Genomic DNA, 21171 nt, shown 5'->3' with positions numbered 1-21171 from the left:
CTATTGAATTGTTGATTTGGCTTCATGCACTACAGTATGTGAGGGGAGACGATGGCCTTTCAGGCGAGAGCATTTCATGTGTCAGAACTTTGAGAACTTCACATTTCTAGAAAAATCATAGCAAAAAACGCCTTTAAAAGTGTGAACCAGCCGTCCAAAAGTGTAATTTTCTGCTCCGATAACCATCTGCCAACTATTGTGTGATTGATCCAACATTTTGGTTTTGTGTAGTTAACATGAGGAGGGGCGAAACGGCACAATCTTTTCTGCATTTGATAGATAATTATGTTCCTATACTTCTATTTTGTTTTTCCAAATCTTGGTGCATGTGATGTGCGGTGCCATGGAAACACCTTTAAATTTGAGCTTTCTTGGTCAGAAACAGAGACTCTTCAATGAAATTAATGATTTTACTGCATCTATAATCTGATTTGTGTAAAAAACTACAACAATTGGAGGTACAGAACATGTAAGAGGAAGGAAAGATGTCAGGTAAAAAAAGGAGAACAGAGCAGCACGGACTGGCTCCACTCTTCTCACACCCACACATTTGAAACATGACTGGGCAGAGCAGCAGGAGATAAGGAGCTGTGGCTCTCAGGTGGAGCTCTGAGACGCCTGTTTTGCTTTTGGCCCTTTCTGGGAGGCCTTTCTGTCAGGGCAGAAATAATAAGGCTTTCCCCTCAGATTAACACCAACAGCTGTCAGAGAAGACACTCCGCTGCAGACAACTTAGAACGGACACTTTCACGGATGTGGCTCATCACGTCCCTGCTGAACTGTGGCACTGCAGTGCTGAACATTTTCATGAACAGGTTGCTGCTCCGTACTCACAGGTGCTTTACGTTTCATTTTTTTTTAAGGTGACCAAACGGGGGAATGCCGTGCTCATGGGAATCTGGGCTCGGCATTCTTCTCCAAGGGCAACTATCGGGAAGCTCTGACCAACCACCGCAACCAGCTGGTTCTGGCCATGAAGTTAAAAGACAGAGAGGTAAGAGCCATCTGCCTTTTCAGAGGATGGCAAAGTCACAATTTTTTTTTTTTAGAAATATTACAAGATTTGTTCAAATGTTGGTGGAAAAATATTCAGATAAGGAGAAATTCAACAGCAAGCTTGCCTCATCGACGCAAAATATTCTTGCAGGTTCTAATCTGAGATTTTGTAGCTCATGGCAGCATGAAACAAAAGAAGATTGAAAGTGAGATCCACTTTTTCTTTTTGTGTAGCTCCTTCTTTCTCTACCTTCTTTCCTGTGTCTCTGCCCAACCTCTGTGGTCATTGTTGGGGGGGAGTTGACAGGTGCTTGTTCCAATACAATTCCCGTCGCACGGAAAGAAGAATGGCCCCCGTCTTCCCTTCTTCCCTTATCCTCCCCGCCAGGCCGGCAGGCTGGCTTGTTTGTGCTCTTGATATCAGGAGGCGGTTAAACAGCCCAATCAAAAGCGGCACAATGCTCCGGGATGAAAGTAACTGTTGAAGAATGAGGCTAGAGATGACCTTGACAGCTCGACTCGCAGAGTTTGGGATGAAGTCAGTGTTATGGATGGGTGGAAGGTCCTTAAGCTTTGCTTTAACAGCAAATTCATTTAAACGTTTAGCAGAAAACAAATTAATTGATGCATATTTTCTCCTACAAGACAAAAAATAAGAGCGGGTCCTTAAGTGTAGTGCATGTCTTCTTAGTGTAGAGAAAAACCTTTAATTACTGATTTAAGGTCATAACAGAAGTGTATATTTTATGATTAATGTTTGAATTTTCTTCTGACACATATTTTAAGGGATTTTAGGCATTAAAAGAGAGACATGATTGAAAAGGCTCCATGCTACAACAAAAGCAGCTGATAAAGAAGAAGCATCCAGTCATGCTCCAACCTGATTGGCTCAGAGTGTTTGGGGATGATTCCCAGCTGTGGCTGGAGACTGACTGGATCTTATCAAAACAGAGAGAAAAGGGAAGACAAAAGAGGGGAAAAGCAAGAAAAATATTGTGAATTATTTATGTTTTAACTCCACTTTTTCATATTATCGTTTGTTGTGAATAATATGTTTAAGTCTCTATCTTCCTTTGTCATCATTCACATAACTTTTCTATTTTTTGTAACTGAAGACACTGCGCTCTTTAAATGTTGTTGCATCATATACTTCAGATTGACACCCCCCCATGTTCATCGGAACCACCCCCCCTAATCCGAATCATATGTGCGTCACACCACCTGGTTTCCCTCAGAGCACTCTGGAGCCTGGTGCAGAGCTCATTATGGCCGGCCCCGTGTTTTTGTTTCTGATGTGGACTTTTCAGCTGGCCCTTCTGAAGCTGAGGTCACTTCCTAGGGGCCCTGGGACAGGATGTTGTTTCTGACTGGATTTCCAGTCTGCAGCTTACAATCTACAAGAATCAAAAATCCACTGATCTGGGGTCTGTGTATGAAATAAAACATGAATTAGACAGATTTTAAAAAAATAATAATAATTTCCTAAAGCCCCTTAAGTTGAAATGAGAACTGAGGCTGCAATATAAAGTGAAATTTGAGCTCTAATTCTTTTAGGTTTTAGTTCATAAATACAATAAAATGTCAACAATTAAGAAAATATTGAATTATTTCTCTGTCAAAGCCATATAATCCTATGTATAATATGTATTGATGATCTGGATAAGTGGTGACCTAATTAAAATAGGAGTCAAGCAAGTCACATGATCTGATGATGATGATAGAGATGTTGAAACAAATGTGGAACAAAAATAAAAACTCTGTAAATGTAGTTAAATGTTTCCTGTAAATTAAGAAAAGAATCGGTCCAAAGATGGAGTGTGTACGCGAAGCCTCTTTATCATTTCTAATAAGGCCAATCTGTGTTGTTGTGCAATGTATTAAAGAAACAGGGCCCCTTTTCCATAGCAAACCAGTGGGCTCTTAACAGTGGGTCATTATGATCTAACCAGGACACTAAAGATGGAGAGCTAAGGAGGAGGAAAAAAAGAAATCCAAACAAAAATGAAGGCGGGACTGAGAAAAAGCTCAGAGTGAGCGCTCTGTCATCCCCAACAGACTTGAAGCTGCAGTCCTCAACAGTGAGGTCATGCGCTGGTGTGAAGTGTTTTCTTTAACCCATTGACTGTTAGACCTATCATTTTTTTAATTTTTTTTTTTTTTTAGCTTGTGCATGCATTGCATAAATTTACCATGAAATCTCTTTGATTTTGTCCCAGTTTCAACACCTAGTTTTATCCAGGTCTGCCAGTACTCCTGTATATGTACAAAAGACCACCTCAGCAATTGTAGAGCAAAACAGTTTGAGTCGATTTTTCCTCAATGTTCTCCCTTTTGATCCCGAGCGTTTTTCTGGAATGTTTTCTTCTTAAATATTAGGTTGCAGTAAAGGGAGGTAAGCCCTGATTCACTGTGTTTTTGTGTGTTTAGGAAAAACTAACGCTAACTGGTAGAGAAGTTCTCTGTAATTACGCCCTGTGTGATGTTGAGGAGATTCTCTCCCAGAAGTCCAGGTTAAATGGAAAGAACAATTACAGAAAAGTAAAAGGAATTCAGACATTTTACTATTGGCTCCACTGTTACTGTCTTCAAATGGTGGCAAATCCCTGAGCTCTTTCTAAACATGGCCTTAGTTCTGCAAAGATTTTCCTGTAATTCTAGAAAATGATGACTCTTAGGTCAATCCAAATTCTTCCCCGACCCCTACAGCTTCTCCCTACTCCTACATTAAGCCCTCTAAACCAGTGGTCCCCAACCACCGGGCTGCGGACCAGTGGCGGTCTGTGGCTCCCTAAACTATACTAGTTTTTTTTTTTTTTTTTTTATGACATGGAAATCGTTTATTTTGAAAATCGACCGGATTCTCTCGATTAGCTTGAGTGCTAAAAGCAGTCTGGCGGCATGTAACATGAGAAAAGTTGCATGTGGAACCTTTTTTTGCGTATGGATGGGATAAATCTTTAACCACTCGTGACATAACAGCACCCCATGACCATGCATTAAGATGTGCATCGAATTGTATGAGAGGGAAAGATACACTCCCCTAGTTAAAAACAATTTTCATCGTAGTGGATCTTTAAGTTATTTTGACCTAAAATGGATCTTTTACACGTAGCACTCAGCTGAACATTGTTCCCTTCTAACACCAGCTTTCAAATTCCTTTTAAACAACTGCAACATTCTGTAGTTGTTTGACTTTGAGTCTGGAAATTGTACGTGAATGATGTTATTTTTGCCATATAGGATTCCCATCAAGTCCAGGGCAGAACTGGACACTAGCTGATTTAATCAGGCTAAGAGAGAGGATACTCTAAATAAGAGGTGAGGTGGAGGGCCCGGCGTGGGCGTTCCTCTTGTCAGGGTCAGGGTCTGTCAGTGTTTGTCAGCACACCAACAGGGGAGGGGATCATTAAGGAGTCATTAGTGGATAAACGTGTGCCTCCAACTCATTTCTTTGGGACCATGCCAATAGATGATGGTGTGGGAGGGGAAGGGGATTGGTCTTCTTACCCCCCTTTTTTTTGCCTTCAATGCTTTGTTGATTAGAAAGGAGGATTTAGGGATGATTAGAGGAGCCAATTTAGCTGAAATGTTGGGTGGGGGGTTGGAAGAGATGGGTGTTCAGCTAAATATAAAGTGACACATCTCTTGCTGTGTGTGCACACTTCATAAGACAGACCAAGATGCAAGTGGACTCAGCTGTATGTTTGACAGACATAGGCAAGAAGAGCCTGATGTCTCACCTTCTAGTGTGCAAGGCAGAAGCACAGAGCCAGCAATAGTGCAGCAGCACACGCAGCCTGCTGTGCCTTAATGACACACCAGCTCTCCACAGCTCACTGGTTTAGAACTGTTTCACAGCAGCTTGCTTAGCCATGAATCATGAGAGATGGACGGCAGGCGTCAGCCAATGGGCCATGACCAAAGCTGGGAACAGGGATCGTGTGTTTTTCTTGTGTGCGTCGCTGGCACCACACATCTGTATCCCCGTATTCCAGCGTCGTGCGAACGTGTCATGTCCCATTCATGCGCACGTTTGTCTTGGAGCATTTCAGTGCGCACAAACAGATGTGAGGATGTAGGGTTGTGAAGCAGGAGTAAAATGTGTTTGCTTTCCGCTTTGGAGGGTTCTGCCTGCTCCGTTTGCAGTCCAGGGATGTGCTGACGTGTCTCTGTGTGCACGCATGAGCAGAATCCCCGCCTCGTAAACGCACGTTTTGCTCTGCATGTGCATGCAGGCAGACGTGCTGGTGCTGTGCGTTTGCTGCATTCGGGGTGACGCAGCTCTGTGTTTCCCCTAGCAGAGCATTTGGACGGCTGTCAAGGAGATAAATGACTGCCGTTATATCGACTACTGCTCTCTGCCGCCTCCTTCCTCTCTCCTTCCCCAGCTCCACACTTCTTGATAGTATTCACCTCCCATTTTTTCCCTTTTTTTTCTATATGTCACCACATTTTAAGGTAGAGTTAATTTAAAACAAAAAAAAAACAAAAACACACCATTCTTTAGTGATTATATGCCACCATTGGATCTTCAAAGCAAAATAATATATGGAGTCTTTACTCCACTGATGAAAGCATCAATATTCAAGCGTCACAAACCCGTCTGCTAATGCAGCTTTAAAAAGACCCTCATCTGAACACTCCAGTGCACTGTGCAGAATAAATGACTTCCAGTTGGAAACTCTGAACTATCACACTTTGTTTTGTTGTGTTCCTTCGAGAAGTGGCAGCATAGAGGGACAGATTAGTTAACAAATAGGTTGTGACATGGTCACGCGAGACGAACGCTGACATGATGCAGCGTATGATTACAGATGACACCGACACACTCTTAGATTATGCTCACCAGAAAGATGGAAGGATCGTCAGGGTTTCACCGCAGGCCACAGTAAACACCATGAAAATGCTCATCATTCCAAAAAACAAGCATTTTGGATCAAGTGATCTCATCATCAGATGGCAGAATTAATTGTATGTCAGCTGAAACCTTGTACTTCAACTCCAGAACATATCTCACTTGAGCTTGCGATCAGAAGTCCATGGGAATAATACATCATCGGATCGTGCCGCCATCACCCTTATTACAGAAGGGGGTAGCCATTTTAATTCTACCAGTGGGGAATTCTTAGTCACTGGTGACCAAGTTTTCTTCAGGGTCCAGTCTTTGGGCAGGACCCCACCCCCAGTTAAATCTGGCACTCCCCGCTCCTCCTTCCCTCCAGCTTTAGTCCAGTCCACCTCTCATCGAGGCTGACCAGAGAGCCATTTGAAGCTCTGGAACTGCATCCCCTTTCTTCAGCCCGATCGATACTGGAGCTGTCAGCAAGATGAATGGAGGCTTTAGGAAGTCCATTTTAATGAAGGAGAAGAGGCAGAGGAAAGAGAGATGCTTGGAGAAAGCTGGGAGCAGCAGGAGAGAGGAAGCTCCTCCTGGTAAGTGAGGTGAGGAAGGAAAGAGAAAAAAATAAAAGAAGGACAGCGTTGTGTTCTGCTGTTTATTGTGTGTGAGCATGTCAAGAGCAAAAAGGTTGGGAAGGGGTAGATATGGTTGATTTAGTCACAGAAAGACATATTTCTTGCTCAGCAGTGTGAAAATAGCTCCTTTGCTCCAGTAACTTGAAAAGCAACACAGAAACCTACATTAGTGGACTGGGGGGATTTCATCTGGCCTGCACAGCAGCTCCACATCAGGTCCTCAGGCTCATGAATCATGTCAGCAGCTCTGTGATAAAAAGACATTGTTGTGAAAAGGGAGAGGCGTCCAATCCCAGGCAGGTCCCTGCATGGCTGCCCCGGCCCAGCACACCAGCCTGTGGACATTTGCATGGAAGAGCTGTCCTCTGAAACACCATTCAGTTGTAGTTTGTTGGTTTTCAGCCTTTAGAGTTAATACCGGTGTGTCAATATGCGGAAGAGGCTGCATGTTAATTAGTGATTAGTACCTGAGGTTAGAGGTTGATAACAGGCAGAAATGTAGAGCAACAGTCCCTTGGAGATGGCCCAACAGAACTGCTGGCCTCGATAAGTTTTGCACAAGTAAGGGAATTATTATTGATTCGGGCATTGGCCAACTTTGTGCATTTATTCAGTCAAAATTGGCAAAAGCCTGGTCGCCCCTCACTGAAAATAACTGTGTGAGGAGTCTGTGGACCTAAAAAAAACCATAATAATTAGTTTTATAGGAAAAAAAGTATTTACTGATCTGTTTCCCGCTTCTCCAACTGTTCTCTGTTTGGTTTGCTTTAACACCTCATTTAAAACTGTTGCATCCTTCATCGCTGAGCTTCTGCAGCAGCTTTTCACAGCAATATAGCCGTTATTAAATGAACTTGTATGTCAAAATTATTTCAGATAAGCAGGAAAACATATTGTCACTGCATCACACTCCAATATACCAAACACATGCTAAACATGTTAACCAAATGCCAGTTTCAAGTTTAAAACCACTTTTTAAAGTGACCTTCTCAAAAACCTTCCACAATGTGCTTAGCCCCGGGTTCCCTATGATTTTCTCAAAGCTGACAATAATGTGCTCCTTTTTGATTGTCGAGTACATCATCAAGGTCAGTGTTTCAAAATGAGCTTCGTTTTTAGCATCGCATGCTCCATTGAGTTCTGAACTTGTGTTTGCTTCTCTTGGTGTGCCTCAAGGCTCAATTGTGGGCTCATCCGTTTTTAGACATTTTTCACTTCCTTTATGCTAACAACATTCAGCTTCATATTTCCTTTAAGCTCCTTGAAATTACTAAACTGAGCTGCCTACAAAAATGTCTGCCTTCCTTCTTAAGAGATCTTAGTGTCTATTCCTTTTTCCAAGTATGCACGGCCCACTCTCAGGGATCTTAATAGTATATTTGAACAGACCCCGTTTTGACCAACTTATCCAATCAGTGAGTCATTCTGGTTATTTTTTCATCTCTTTAACATTTCAACATGAATATCTGTAGTCTCATTCTCTAAAATGAAGATGATCATTCATGCCTTTATACCCTCCAGACCTGATTATTGTAATTCCCCCGTCTTCTGCCTTAATCAATCATTCTGTGCCCGCCTACAGCTGGTCCATAATTCAGCAGGCAGACCAGATCTTCCCTGTCCTCTTATGTTAAACCAATTCTAAAACATGCAGTTGCCCACACAGTTTGGGGATTTTATTTAAAATATCTGTTTTTAAAGTATCTAGATCTTTACAGACCAGTCCTTTTGAATTCTTTTTCCCATAAGTCATTGCTAGAATGCCCAGATTATCTTTTGATGCCCAAACACAGCATCCGACTTACAACCAGAGGCAATTATAACTTAAGTCTACCCCTAAATATGTTGTGAACTTTCAAAATAATGTTCTATCACATTCAAGTTATTGATTTAGAAATTTAGAAATTATGCAAATTAGATCACTAATAATAAGAAGTTTTTGATTATTACCATTTAGAATTGAATTTATTCCAGTAATTTGTAAACGCAAATGAAGACTACCATAAAAGCAGAAATACTTATTTTTTAGACTTATATTTTCTCGATAGTTTGTTTTATAATCTGGCACGCCTCATGTATTAATCTTGGTTGTTTCGCCAGACGTTTTACCTCTTTTTTTGCTAACATCAATATGTATATCAGTACTAGGCTTTTCCATTTCATTTACACAAATGAAATGGAAAATCCTGCTGATTGTTATTTGTATAATGTCTGTTATGTCTCCATTAAAATATCAGGTCAGCTGTCTAAATGACTGCTTTGTATACTCTCTAACTATAAACTTGAATCTGAGCAAACATGGCTTTTAAGTGGTCTTACCTCCTCTATCCACTGTAGAAACAACAATATAGCTATCATTTCTGCTGCATAAACGGAAATGTTCCCATAGAGTTTTGTCTTGTCATGTTGGTTTTCAGGCTCGTTTTCCCCTCTGTCACAGTCTCACCTGGTTTCATTTGCTAATTTCCTACATGTGTTTTAGCTTAAATAATTACCCTAACTGTATGTCAATGTCTGGTTTTCAGGTCATCCGTATCAGGTCATCTGTTTTCATCCTTTTGTTTTATAGTTTAGTCACACTTTTCATGCCATCGAGCCTGGTCTCCTGTATTTAGGATTCTTCAACACCAGTTTCTTATAATCCATTATAATTAAAAAAAAAGAATGCAGGTATTTGAAAATGAAGAGCATCAAGCATGGTTTTTGTAGTTATGAACAAGTGAGTGTTACTTTTTTGAGAGGCTGATATATGACTTCTGAGATGGTAAATGAAAGAATTAAACTAAATATAGGGATTAGCTGCTTTTTGTGCTGTGATCTAATACTGTATGATTACAGTAAAAACAAGAAAAGAGCATCTGCAGCTGCATTCCGTGGTCTTCTACTTTTCCCCTTTCCTTTTACAGCTGTCCCTGAAACAGGTTGCATGATGAATCAAGTTGAGGCTCCCTTGTGTGCTTTGCCTTTTCTCTGATGTTTAAAGAGCAAAGCCATAGATAGGAACCAGATAAGCCCTCACCACTCAACCATCTGTAAAGTAGTGATGAGCTTGAGTTCTTGGACCGGTTCCATGTGTGTTGGGGGAATGGTTTCTCTATAGCAGGGGAACATGGGATCTCCCATGAGGGGGAGAGGTCAGCTTAGCTCCAAGTGTTTGATGTTTGCATTGTATATTGCTGCTGCACTCTACGTTGTAGGAGGCTGCATTTTTGCAGAATGAGGAGATGATCTTTTGTAAGACTTCTGCCAAAGATGGGGAATGTAACTCCTTTTTTTTGGCTCAGCTTAAGCTTGCTAACAACTCCAGTACACCAAGACTTGCCTCCCCCTCTCGTTCTGCCTCCGCCCTCGATCTTAGCTTTTGTCCAGAGTTACAGCAGTGTCAGCATTCTTGTCCCTGTGGCACAGTATCCAGACCTTCCCAGTCTCTGGCCCAGAGCTCTGCATCTGAATGAGGAGCTGGAATGTCTCTTTGTGCAAAGCCCTAAGAAAAGCAATAAAATGGAGAGAAAATACGCGGCCCCAAGCAAGTGAAATGAAAGTAGTCTATCTTAAGAAGGGACGGGCTTTCTCATCGTTGACCTTGCAGATACACTCAGTAGGGTCCTTAAATAATTGTCAAGACTGTCTGGCTAGACTTCAGCTCAGACAAAAGCTCCTAAATGTGCTGCCTCACATTTCAAACTGGACCAAGTGAAATTAGGTTTTTAAAATATTTAAGAAGAGGCTAAAAGGTAAACTTTTTTTCCTGACAGCCTATCTCATTAAGCTAATACTGCAGGGACTGTCATTTCTTTCCTACATTATGAGTACTTTCTACTCTGTCCTTTTACAGATCCAATCAGTTTTTGTTTTTCTACTTTTTTGTACGGGTTTCACTGAATGATGCTTTTCTTGTCACTTACCCTGACCTCAATAGTCATAGATGACTGCTTTACCCCAACTCTAAAACCAAGTCTTAGCTCTGAACAAGGTTTTACAGCTTTACAGGCCACTACTCACAAACATAAAGGTCCCTGTTGTAATAAACAACCATAAGGGGCTGTCCTTAAATGCACTCACATGTACAGACCAAAGAAGGGAGTGAAACTGCTTGAAACCTGCTCTAAAGAATGTTCCCTTTGATTAAAACTTAATTATTGACATCCTTCAGCAGTTAATGCTTAGAAAAATATTGGACAAAGATGCATAACATTAATAATGTGCGTATGGAAGCAGCTGGACAGTAAAACGGCACAGCTGACATATTAAAAAGGATTGATTCGACAGAAAATCTAAAACCACGTTGCAAAAATGGAACTCTGCAAAGGGAGCATATTGTTTCTGCAAATTGGCCGTAACTGCTTCATATTGTGTTTGGTGTCGGCCTTGCTTTTCCAGGCTGCTCACATCTGCTTGTGTGTATTTGTGATTGCGGCGATGAGACGAGTGTTTGCTGTCACGCGTATTTGTGTGTGTGTTTGCGTGTAATGAGTCGGGCATCTGTGAATAAGTGCACGGGCACGTTTTTGACTTCATCGCCATTCAGGGAGGCTTAGCGTTATTAGAGCAGCGGGATCCTCTGAAGAGTTAATGATGAGAGAAGCAGTAGCTCCACAGAGGCCAATCACACACCAGCCTCTGACAGCATGGAGAGCTTATCGCGCTTCGTGCGTTGTGTGCGTCTCAGCCTGTGTGAGTGCAGCTGTGTGCACACAACATGGATTTCACGTGTGGGAACATATATGATGGGATTTTAGCTATCATTTCCCACATGATAATGTTATCATTCACTGTAGTCTGAATACCATTAGAATATGCATGATTCCTTTGTCTGGATGGTTGACATTTGGGGGGGTTTAGCCGAGACTCCGTAATCATATAGCTAAATTATGCTACTGTCAGACATAGATCCAGCACAGGAGGAGCACCAGGTTCCTCTGGGTCTCGTTCGGGGCTAAAAACCACACTGAAGAAGGCCGCTGGCGGTTTCCCCTTCCCCACTCTCCACAGGGCTGACTGACAGGCTTAATGACACTGTTGAGGTTGCAGCGTGTCTCCAACTCATTTTCCAATGTGATTGAAGTTCGCAGTGGGTAGCTTTTCATCAGTGTTGAGCAGACAAAGGGGACCTTCCCTTGTCTCTGTGTGTGTGCTCAGTTTGGGTGTTTGCAAAAGAGACACTCCAGAGAGGAATTGTTTTATGGTTGTTTTCCGGGCTGTGCAGAATCTACTGGAGATGATGAGTTTTCTAAGAATCTGTCTCTCAAGTGTGTACTCTGCTATATGCCTTTTTTTGTTTTGTTTTGCAAGTCAGACAAGGTCAGTATGTGGATAAACATCGATAAAATCTAAAATGTAAAAGCTAAACTAAAGATTAGAGTCGGGTTTTATGCAAAAGTCTTTATTTCAGCATTCAAAGCTTTAAAATTGGAGACTTTCCAGCTCACTCCACTTAAGTTTCCAAACTTCCAAACATCACTTGTAGATGTCCTCTTACTCGAGTAGTAGGATATTTGAATTAAAAAACACATAAAGTTTACTTAGTTTAAAACCTTTTTTTTCTCACAATTTTTCATTTAAATTAGCCCTTTACCTATGATTTTGCTTTAAACTTCAAGAACTCTTCTTTTCCTGTCTACAATACTCCTGCCTTTAATTTATTAAGGGTGTGGAGTTAACTAGACCAAATGTTCCTCCTACACTGGTAACCCCCCACTCCTTGTTGCATTGCGTGACTTGAGCACAACAATCATTCCAGAAAAATCATGCCCCCAAATTCCAACACAGCCCCCTCACAAAGTTTAGTAAACATATTCTTCTCTCTGCTAAGTCTCTTTTTAGCCCTCCCTTCTTCACCCACCACCCATTTCCACTTGGGGTATCTTTTTCCATTAGGTTGTTTGTCTGTTTTCTATCTTTTTTTTTTCTTACTTCTAAAGTTTATGATGACAGATGCAAGTGTGTGTTTTTGTTGTGTCATGTGTGCATGTGTGTGGTAGGCCATTGATGCAGAAACCAGCTTTTAACAAATGTGTATCGCTGGTGGCTTGATTGAAATGCCAACTTAATTTGTGGCTGAAGGGCTGTAACAAAAGCCAATCACCAGCCCGCCCTGACTTTAAGTCAGCCCCAGGCAAGAGATACAATCAGCACCCCTGCTAGCAACTATTTACCCTCTCTGTCAGTCAAAGTCCCGTGGCGCGTGCTCACAGCTGGAGGCAACACTAGCAGGTGGCATTGCATCTCCTAGAAAACATACCATAAAAGCAGCAATTTTTTCCAGATCATTCCTTCTGGTGTAATCAGCACCACACCCCATTCTTTAGTCTGACACACCTTTGATGTCCCATCTGTCGTTTACTTTCCTCTCATGTCTAGTTTCTATGGGGCTTCAACACCACCTGCAAATGGACTCCATCAGTGGGGCCAGACCACGCAGTCCTGGGAAATCCAGAATTTAAGAAAAAAAGTTGCTTTGAAGCTTTTGCCTTAAAACATCTTTTTGAAAAGCTGCTGTCTAGGTGGTATGTCTGACTTTGGATTTGAAAAGGAATGTCCTGAGATTTGTTCTGCTGTTGTGCTGTATTACGGAAATCTACTTTTGTCTTAGTCTTGTGTCGCAGTGGGGGTTATGTGACCACACACAAGTTTTGTTCATACCAAGCCCCCACAATCCATTATTAGATTCAAAGCCTGCCTGGAATGACCACTAGAGGCTCGTAGAAGAAGGAAGGAACTTCTTCCAGCAGCTTTTTCTCCTATGTCCATGAGGGGCCATCTTTTATTCAGTTAACGTCATGATATCTTGCCTCAAAGTCTTCTTTCTTTAAATGTTTCACCACTCATCCAGATTATTTCAACAGAGGATTTTAAATCAAGATGCCTTGACTCAACTTTAAGAAATTAACTCCTATGTTGAAAAGTAAGTTTTTACATTACCAATCAATCAATACAATCAATAATATATAATGTTTATTGATTTAATTATTGAGGTTCAGAGAATAAATGATCAACCTGCCCGTCCCATTTCAGGTTTCCTTTTCTGGCTCTCAGAATTCAACTTAAGACATTATACTGTATGTCCAGTATGCACTACTCACAATAAGTTAGGGATATTTTTAATTATGAGTGCTTCTCCTATTTGGTCTGAGTTAAATACGTAACAGTTTCTTTTGGTATTACTAATAAAGAATTAGAAGAAATACCACTTAATTTGTTTGTGATTTATTACCCTAAAAATATAGAAAATAAAAAAGATGACCCCAAAATACAAAAATTTACCATGTCAGTAGTGGATTTTTCCATCATTTGGTGCAATGACAGTTTGACAGGGATGTCTCATGCTCCTCACTAACCCCATGATGTTACTCTGAGGCAATGTGTGTCACTCTTCTGCTGTGAGGTTCAGGTCATGGGGACATTGCTGGCCATACCATATGAAGCACGTCGCCTTCTGAAGTTGAGTTGCAACAATTCTGGCATAATGTGGTGGAGCATCATCATCTATGAACAGAAAATTGCTTCATTTACATAATCTAGTGTCCAGTGCAGCATTCATAGCAGTGTCTTGTTGTCAGTGGATTCACCTACAACAGTTGTCTGGTGATGTCTGAGTACAAAGGTCCTAAGGTACTGGTCATGGTGGCAGTGTGTCACTCACAGTACTACAGTCCTGCGTTTGTCACAAACTCTGCCAGTAGTTCTGTGTCTTGATGCAAGTCTGCTGACTACACTTTAAGACACACTAAGTTCACCTGCAACATCTGACTGCCAATACTAACCCCAAGGTGTGCGAGGACCAGATGGCGCTACTCGTCTGTTGAGCGACGTTGTGTGTTCATGGCTTAGAACTTGGAATGACTTACTGGCAAAATTGCTTTTTGTATGCCAACAGAATGTTCAAATTGATGCCACATTGAACAGGTTTTTCTTATGGAGATTTTGGTTTTGTCCACAATAAATAAAATCCCCTGTACACAGACCTATATGTAAAAAACAAAAAAAACTGGATGTTTACTATTATGGCTTCTCTATACCTAAAATCAGGGAAGTGAACTGAACACTTTGTAAATATCCTTAACTTATTGCGGCTGTTGTTTATGTCTTTGTACATGTATGTTTATATGAGCATTTTATATAAAGCAGTGAAGGAATCATTCTTTTAAGTCTTTATCAGACCAAGCAGCTTTGTCCACCTACCGATAAAGCTCTCTACAGCGCTCAGCAGTGATGAACACATGGAGTTAGTCTTGTGTAGCTTGAAGGATCCACAGTCCATGGAGCAGTAAGGTGCAGCGATGCTTTGGGGAGATAGCTCAGCCGTTTGATCCCCACGAGCGTTAGTGTTGACGCTGTGTTCTGAAGGCAGCTCAGACCACAGCAGCCACTCGCACCAGGATTGTAATTACATTTTGGAGAATGGAACCAGAGAGGGAGGAGGGGATTTAAATCTCTGATGTGCTGGACTGGAGTTGGAAGGTTCTTTCAGACTCCCAGCTGCATGTCATTGCTGATTTATTTGCCCGCCGCTGCAAAGCTTGATGACCAGAGCCTTTTAAAGGTGTGATTGAGCAGGCTATTGAACTTACATATGAGACACATGAGGCTACTTTAGGGACAGTTGCATTTTTTTTAGGCAGCTGTTGGCATTATTTCAAACCAAGGCCTCAGCTATGAGCAAGGATGCAATGACAAATTATTTTAAAGCACATAAAGAAACCTTCTTTAAGATGGGTGTTTCATTATCTAGATTTGTGATCAATCTTAATTTGTTTGAAGGTATGTTCTAACTCTGCGTGAGCAGGGTATGTTCTTGATTGTTTATTGCTCGTTTTCATTATTTGGTTGAGTTTTTCACTTCTTTGGCTCACAGTATTGACTGACTGTAGATCAGTGGGTTGAGCAGCTGTTTACCAATCCCACTATTATAAGAAATTGTTGAATGAGTGACAATCTCTTTATAAAGGATAAAAGGACATAATGAGAAAACACAAAAAAACTGTTTTAAATGCATCAGAAATGGCATCTTAATTGCTATATGCTTGCATAGTTTCTAGAAATTTGCCACTAAGTTTAAGTACTACTAAAAAACTTTTCAAGCTAATACTTAATCTGTAGTGACGCATTATGATGTACAGGCAGAAAAGTTTTGTAATTGTACTATGCTGAAGTAAGTTAAAAATCTTTTGATAGAGTTATGTTTTTAATAAATACTATTTACAGTGTGTCATCTTAAATATGATGCCTGATTGACAATGTAAGGTTATAAATAAAACAGTATTTTTTTTGTAATGTCTCTGCAAAAAGTCACAGTTTATGATTTTAGAAAATGAAAACTTTTAATGGTAAAGTCTTAGTTGTCACACACCTGGGTGTGAAAAATTTGTTTTCTGTATTTGATCCATCCCCTGGAGGAGCAGTGACCTGCAGACCCAGGAAATCAGTCCCAATCCAACCCTTTAAGCCCCTTAACCTTGAGTTTCAAGCAGGGAGACATCGGGTATTTGTATTTTTAAAATCTTTGGTTTGACCACACAGTAGTATCAAACCCACAATTTTTATGACTCAAGGCAGACGAAAAATGCTTTTCCAATAGATGTAAATGTAATACATGTGAAACCATACTTGAGGAATAACCTGTTGTCCTGTATTTATCTGAATTTGCACTCAGTCTTGAACATTTCCTGTATTTACCGTTTGAAGTGGCATGTTTTAGCAACCTTAGTCAGAAGGAAAACGTGTTTCTATATGCATGAAGCCATAATGATCCCAGCAAGTCGACTGAAGGTGTGAACGCACCATAACACCAAATATATGTGACAAAGACCACTTTGGATTCTGCACCGTGTTTTAATTTTGCTACAGCACCTGCTATTTAAATATATCTCACACTCAGTCAAACATGTTTATGAGATTCTTTGGATTTGTAGCTCTTTATATTTTCCTTTTCATTCTAATTATCTTTTGACCTGTTTTTCCCCCCGTCTTCACACCATTTTTTCCTCATGTAATTATTTTAGCCAGTTTGTTTGGGCTAAAAACAGAACATTGGTCAGAGGAACATAGAATAGAGTGAATAATATTTACAATTTCTCCCAACCCAATCAGTAGCTTAACAGACCCACATTCTCATTAAATCCCTGTTCCTGATCAGCACTGCACAGTTTGCATAAATGATGGTGTGAACAACTTTAGTTAATAGCTGGAAATGTTTCATTAGCGCAGTGGCCATTAGAAGAAGTGGTTCCAGTCTATGTGTGTCATAAATACCATAGTTAAAAAAACATAAATGGGTGTAGTTTCTTTAAGAACTTTTGTTGAATATTTAGCATTAATGGAGAGTGTTTATGGTATCAGCAACTCTTGTTTCTGCCAGAAGCGGGAAGAATGAAGGCAACATTTACACAAAAAATACATTTAATAGGTTTTTCCCTAGTTCATTAATTTGATTAGTTTAAAATAAATGCCTTAATTAAAATAAATGGTAAATATACATTTTTAATCCTCTCATTTAAAATGATGTACTTGTAATTTAAATATGAACTCAACAAATAATCGAATCACAACCACCACACAAATTCGACATCAAAAAGGGCCCAACAAAGCAGTGCAACACTTTCTATGGTTTAAACAATGAGAGGAGCTGGAAGCAGACCATCCTGCAGACGTGCAGTTCTTGTTTAGTCTACCAGAAATTTCTGAAATAATAAATAAAAAATAAAAAAAACTAAAGCAGAAGGGAGGATGAGGCATACTGAAACAGACTGCTGGTTATAAAGAAGTTCCAGCATTGTGAACAAACTCACACCTTTATCCATCTATAAAGACCTACTTTCATTTTTCCAGTTTCTATCTTTGTACACAACTTGGAAAGAAACAGCCACAAGCAATAACAGAGATGTCTGAAAAGCACACATCTCTATTTTCACACTTTGGCTGTGGTCTAAAGCCATTAGACACAGTTTGAGAGGGATTAGAGGAGAGCTGGACAAAGGCTCTGTCCCCCATTCTCAAAGGGAACTGTGAGGAGCACAGCCTGGACATTAACTTGTCACTCTTTCTTTTCATTTCCTGTCTCAGGAAGCTCTATGAAGCATATCTGGCCAACTGTTGCTATCTGTTACGCTTACTGTTCAGTCCAATGGGTGTGATTGAGAAAAGTCATGGGTTTAAGTGTCATTTGAATTGTAAAGTTAGGACGTTATTTTTTCTTTTTCAGTTTTCTTTTGTTCAGTCATAAAAGTAAAGTCATTCTTTATGATTTTCAATAATTGACTGCCTTTTATAAAGATTTTGTGGTATGATTGTATCCTCAGACATAGACTTCCTCCACTAGAAAAAACAAGTACTTTCTAGTCTATTTGTGTACATATATATCTATATAATTTTTTTTTAATCAGACCAATTGAAGGGTATGGAGTCCACCATAACATGTTTCGACTGCTACCCTGTCATAATGCCACTATCACATGTTTGAGATAGTGATAATCATTAAATGATTCTATTATAAATTTTTTTTTAAAAAATGTCATTTTAGTGCAACACGTTGAAATGAATATGAGTAAACATCATTTTTCAAGAAAAAGTAATTTAGACTGAACTTGGTGACCTAAATAGTATGCATAGTCATGCAGCACGCAGTGTTGTTTTGCTGCTGTTTCCTGTGTTTTTTTGCTCTCTCCCTCCTCTTTGACCTTGTTATGCACAGCATAAAGATTGGGTCTTTGAACATCAATGATGGCAGAGAGACAGAAGGGAGCACTGATAAATAAAATCATAGCACAGAAAATATTTGATGCTCAGGTTTTACAAGAAGGTCTCACTGAAGAGAGTGCTTAAACAAGGTTCAGACTCAGATGCTGGTAGGAGAGCTAGATTGGTCTGTAGCAATGGTGAAAGGCAGACTCATTTGTTTTATATTGAAAATAGATACTTTAGTGCTCTCCTTGGTTAATGTCTAGGTCATTGTAGGTATAAAATATATCTCTGATTTCCTCAGCTCAATCTGGATAAGAAAAATACTCCTTACTGTAAGATCCTCTTGAAGCAACCACATGGCTTTCTCAGTAACTGTCAGTATTGACTTTTTTTTTTTAATATCATTGGCTCTGAACACCGTTTCTACATGTTGTGCTCTCTTGTCTGCATAAAAGACTGGACCAGGCCTTTCTAAAGAGCTGCTTTTAGTGATCTCACATTCCTTTCAAAAACCTTGTCAGATAGCTTTTCAGAATTAAATTGGTGGTGCGCAAAGATGAGATTTAATGTATTCTTGAAAGGTGTACAATATTTTTTCTATTCATTCAGATTTTTATTTGGACACATTTTAATGTTTCAATCTTTCTCTTTATGTTTCTTCTTTTAAAGGAAAACCTATGACAGGATGGGTCATTCTAACTTGTTTCTGGCACTTTAAGCATTTAGAACAAGTCATGGGATTTTCAATTTGATTAAGTTTATTTTTAGTGAAGAAAATATGTTGAAAGTGGAATGTCGTTGTCTAATATTCATATAGTGAAGAAAGAAAAAGGCAGGAATGTCCTATCTTGTGGCAGTTGCATTAAATCTTTGCTGTGCAAAGATCATTTGTCTCCAGGCTCTTCTAGGCTTTCTCGATGCACTGCTGTGTCTATTTATGCAGATGATGTGAATGTTTTTTTTTACTTACAAGCATGTTAACAAATTCTAAAAAAACCTTAACAGTTTACAAACAAGCATCATTTGCAAGAGGCAAACCAGGAAACAAGTGACTCATTAGTGGTCTTATTTCTAAAGCAATGAAGACACCAGAATGTTCTGATCTTTCTTGAGGTCTGGAGTGTTTTTACTACTCCAGGAAAGGGAGTAATAGAGAAAGTGTGTGCTTAAGTACAAACTGTGGTTTTAGCACAGTTGTCATGAAGAAGAAAGAATTTGGTTGCCAATAACTTTATTGCCTGAGCTCTAATGCAGATGTATGTAAAAAGCTATAATAGTCTTCTGGATAAGTTGAGTGTACTACGGGCATTACAGTATTACACCACTGCTGCAAAGAGACAGAGAAATGATTGATGTCAATTCCAGACTATGTCTGTCAGACTGCACAAAAATCAGCTTTATGGTTTTGATGTGATAACCCAATTTAACATTTAGAAATGGCCTTTTCTAGTCTTTCATCTTTTTACACAACTTTTCTGCAAGACATCCTCTACGTTTCTGTCAGTAATTTCGCTTTAAATACTACTTTGGATAAACCGTGAGCCCCTGTACCCTTTGACATCAGCGTTTTGCTAAAGACTCTCAGATGCAAATCACATCTTAAAAGCTGCATTGTATTTGCCACTGTGTCCTCAGTTCCCACCGGAAATCATGATAGCAACTAATTAGCATTTAATTGACAGATTTAGAAAACGATACTGTATCCACAGATGTTCAATCCCATCCTATTTACATTTTCCATTTAATCCTGGCATTATCTTTGGATCTTTCTTAAGCGACAGATATTTTGCTGCTCTGAAGCAGAGCGATGGATTCAGTCATTTTCAGTCTCATCCTACAGTGCCGCTGCTCCTCAACCTCTATTATCTTGGCGGAAGGAGATATCCGCTTTGCCCCTTGTTGAGGCTTTGCAAAGTGGAAAGTGTTTCTGTATATCCCGCCACCCCTTCTCAAATGACTTTTAAACACCCCTGTGATTTCCCTTTCTGTCACCGCGAGGTCTCTCAGGAATTGATTCCCTTCACCAGCAGGCATCACGCAGTTACGCCTGTGGAGATTTGACTTTAGTACAGAAATAAACAGCAGCGCCGTGCATCCCTTCAAGGCTTTGCTCTGATTTAGAGTATATTAAGATTCATTCACATTGCCCCACTTCCCCTGTGTGCCACCTCTTCAATTTCCTTCTCAGGCAGGCTTTAGATTCATGTGTTTATATCAGAAGGCGGGAGGCCTATTTGTGCATTTGAACAATGCTGACATCCTGTCACGGGGGACAGCCGCTCTAATGCCGGGGCTGTGGGGGCTGGGAAGCCCGGTTGCCGGTCCACCCTCGCCTTCTTTTCCTGTTTTACCATTAGGCCGTTTTCTGTAAACATTGTTTTGTCTAGCACATTGTCAAAAAGAGGGACTTCGAAATATTAGACCCCCATGCCAACTAAAAGGAACAGTCAAATTTTCCACCAACACCAGAGGAAACTGTCAGATTCAATTTTTCTCAGTGTTTTCCTTTTTTTTGTAAAGGCTGCTTATTTATCCTCAACTTGGGAACTACATCTTTATATATTTTTTTCAAAAATAGTCATCTTTTCTCTGGCACAGCAGCACAGCCTTCCTGCCCCACTTAAAAACAGCCCTTTTCACCTGAAATTGTTCAATACTGTGCTGTCATTGATTCCTCCCATGTCATGCTGCACAGATTTTGGTAGGACAGCATGTTTGTTTCTGAGAGCACAGTATCTGTTGTTGTAAGCCAGAAGCTGTAATGAAGGTCCTCATCCATACTTTGACCTTTAGTGACAATAAATCCTTTGTGCATGCATCCTGTGAAGGCTAAAGGAATTATCAAGCTCCAGGACCTGTGGCGTCATTTATCTACATGCTTCAGGTTACGCGGGTCATACAGAAACAAGTAGATCCACCAGTATCTCGTTGCTGATAATTGATCTGGTTAGCAGTTTAATCTGATTACACATATTTGGGGGATTTTTCTAAACAAACAAAAGAGTGCTTCTTCAACAGCGT

At 40.2% G+C, this 21171-nt stretch overlaps 1 protein-coding gene across 2 annotated transcripts in view; it reads left to right on the top strand.

Moving 5' to 3' along the window:
- LOC112148340 (tetratricopeptide repeat protein 28) overlaps positions 1-21171 on the top strand; it is a gene marked incomplete at its 5' end in the record, with an annotated part of 202333 nt that overhangs the window by 132188 nt on the left and 48974 nt on the right. For both annotated transcript variants that reach the window (XM_024275402.1, XM_024275401.1), the window contains 1 exon segment: positions 864-994. In XM_024275402.1, the coding sequence (XP_024131170.1) occupies positions 864-994 (131 nt within the window).

Source organism: Oryzias melastigma, linkage group LG9 (assembly GCF_002922805.2).
Source record: "Oryzias melastigma strain HK-1 linkage group LG9, ASM292280v2, whole genome shotgun sequence".
Taxonomy (NCBI): Eukaryota; Metazoa; Chordata; class Actinopteri; order Beloniformes; family Adrianichthyidae; genus Oryzias; species Oryzias melastigma.
The sequence above is the reverse complement of the archived record's forward strand: the minus strand, read 5'-3'. Positions and strand labels throughout refer to the sequence as shown.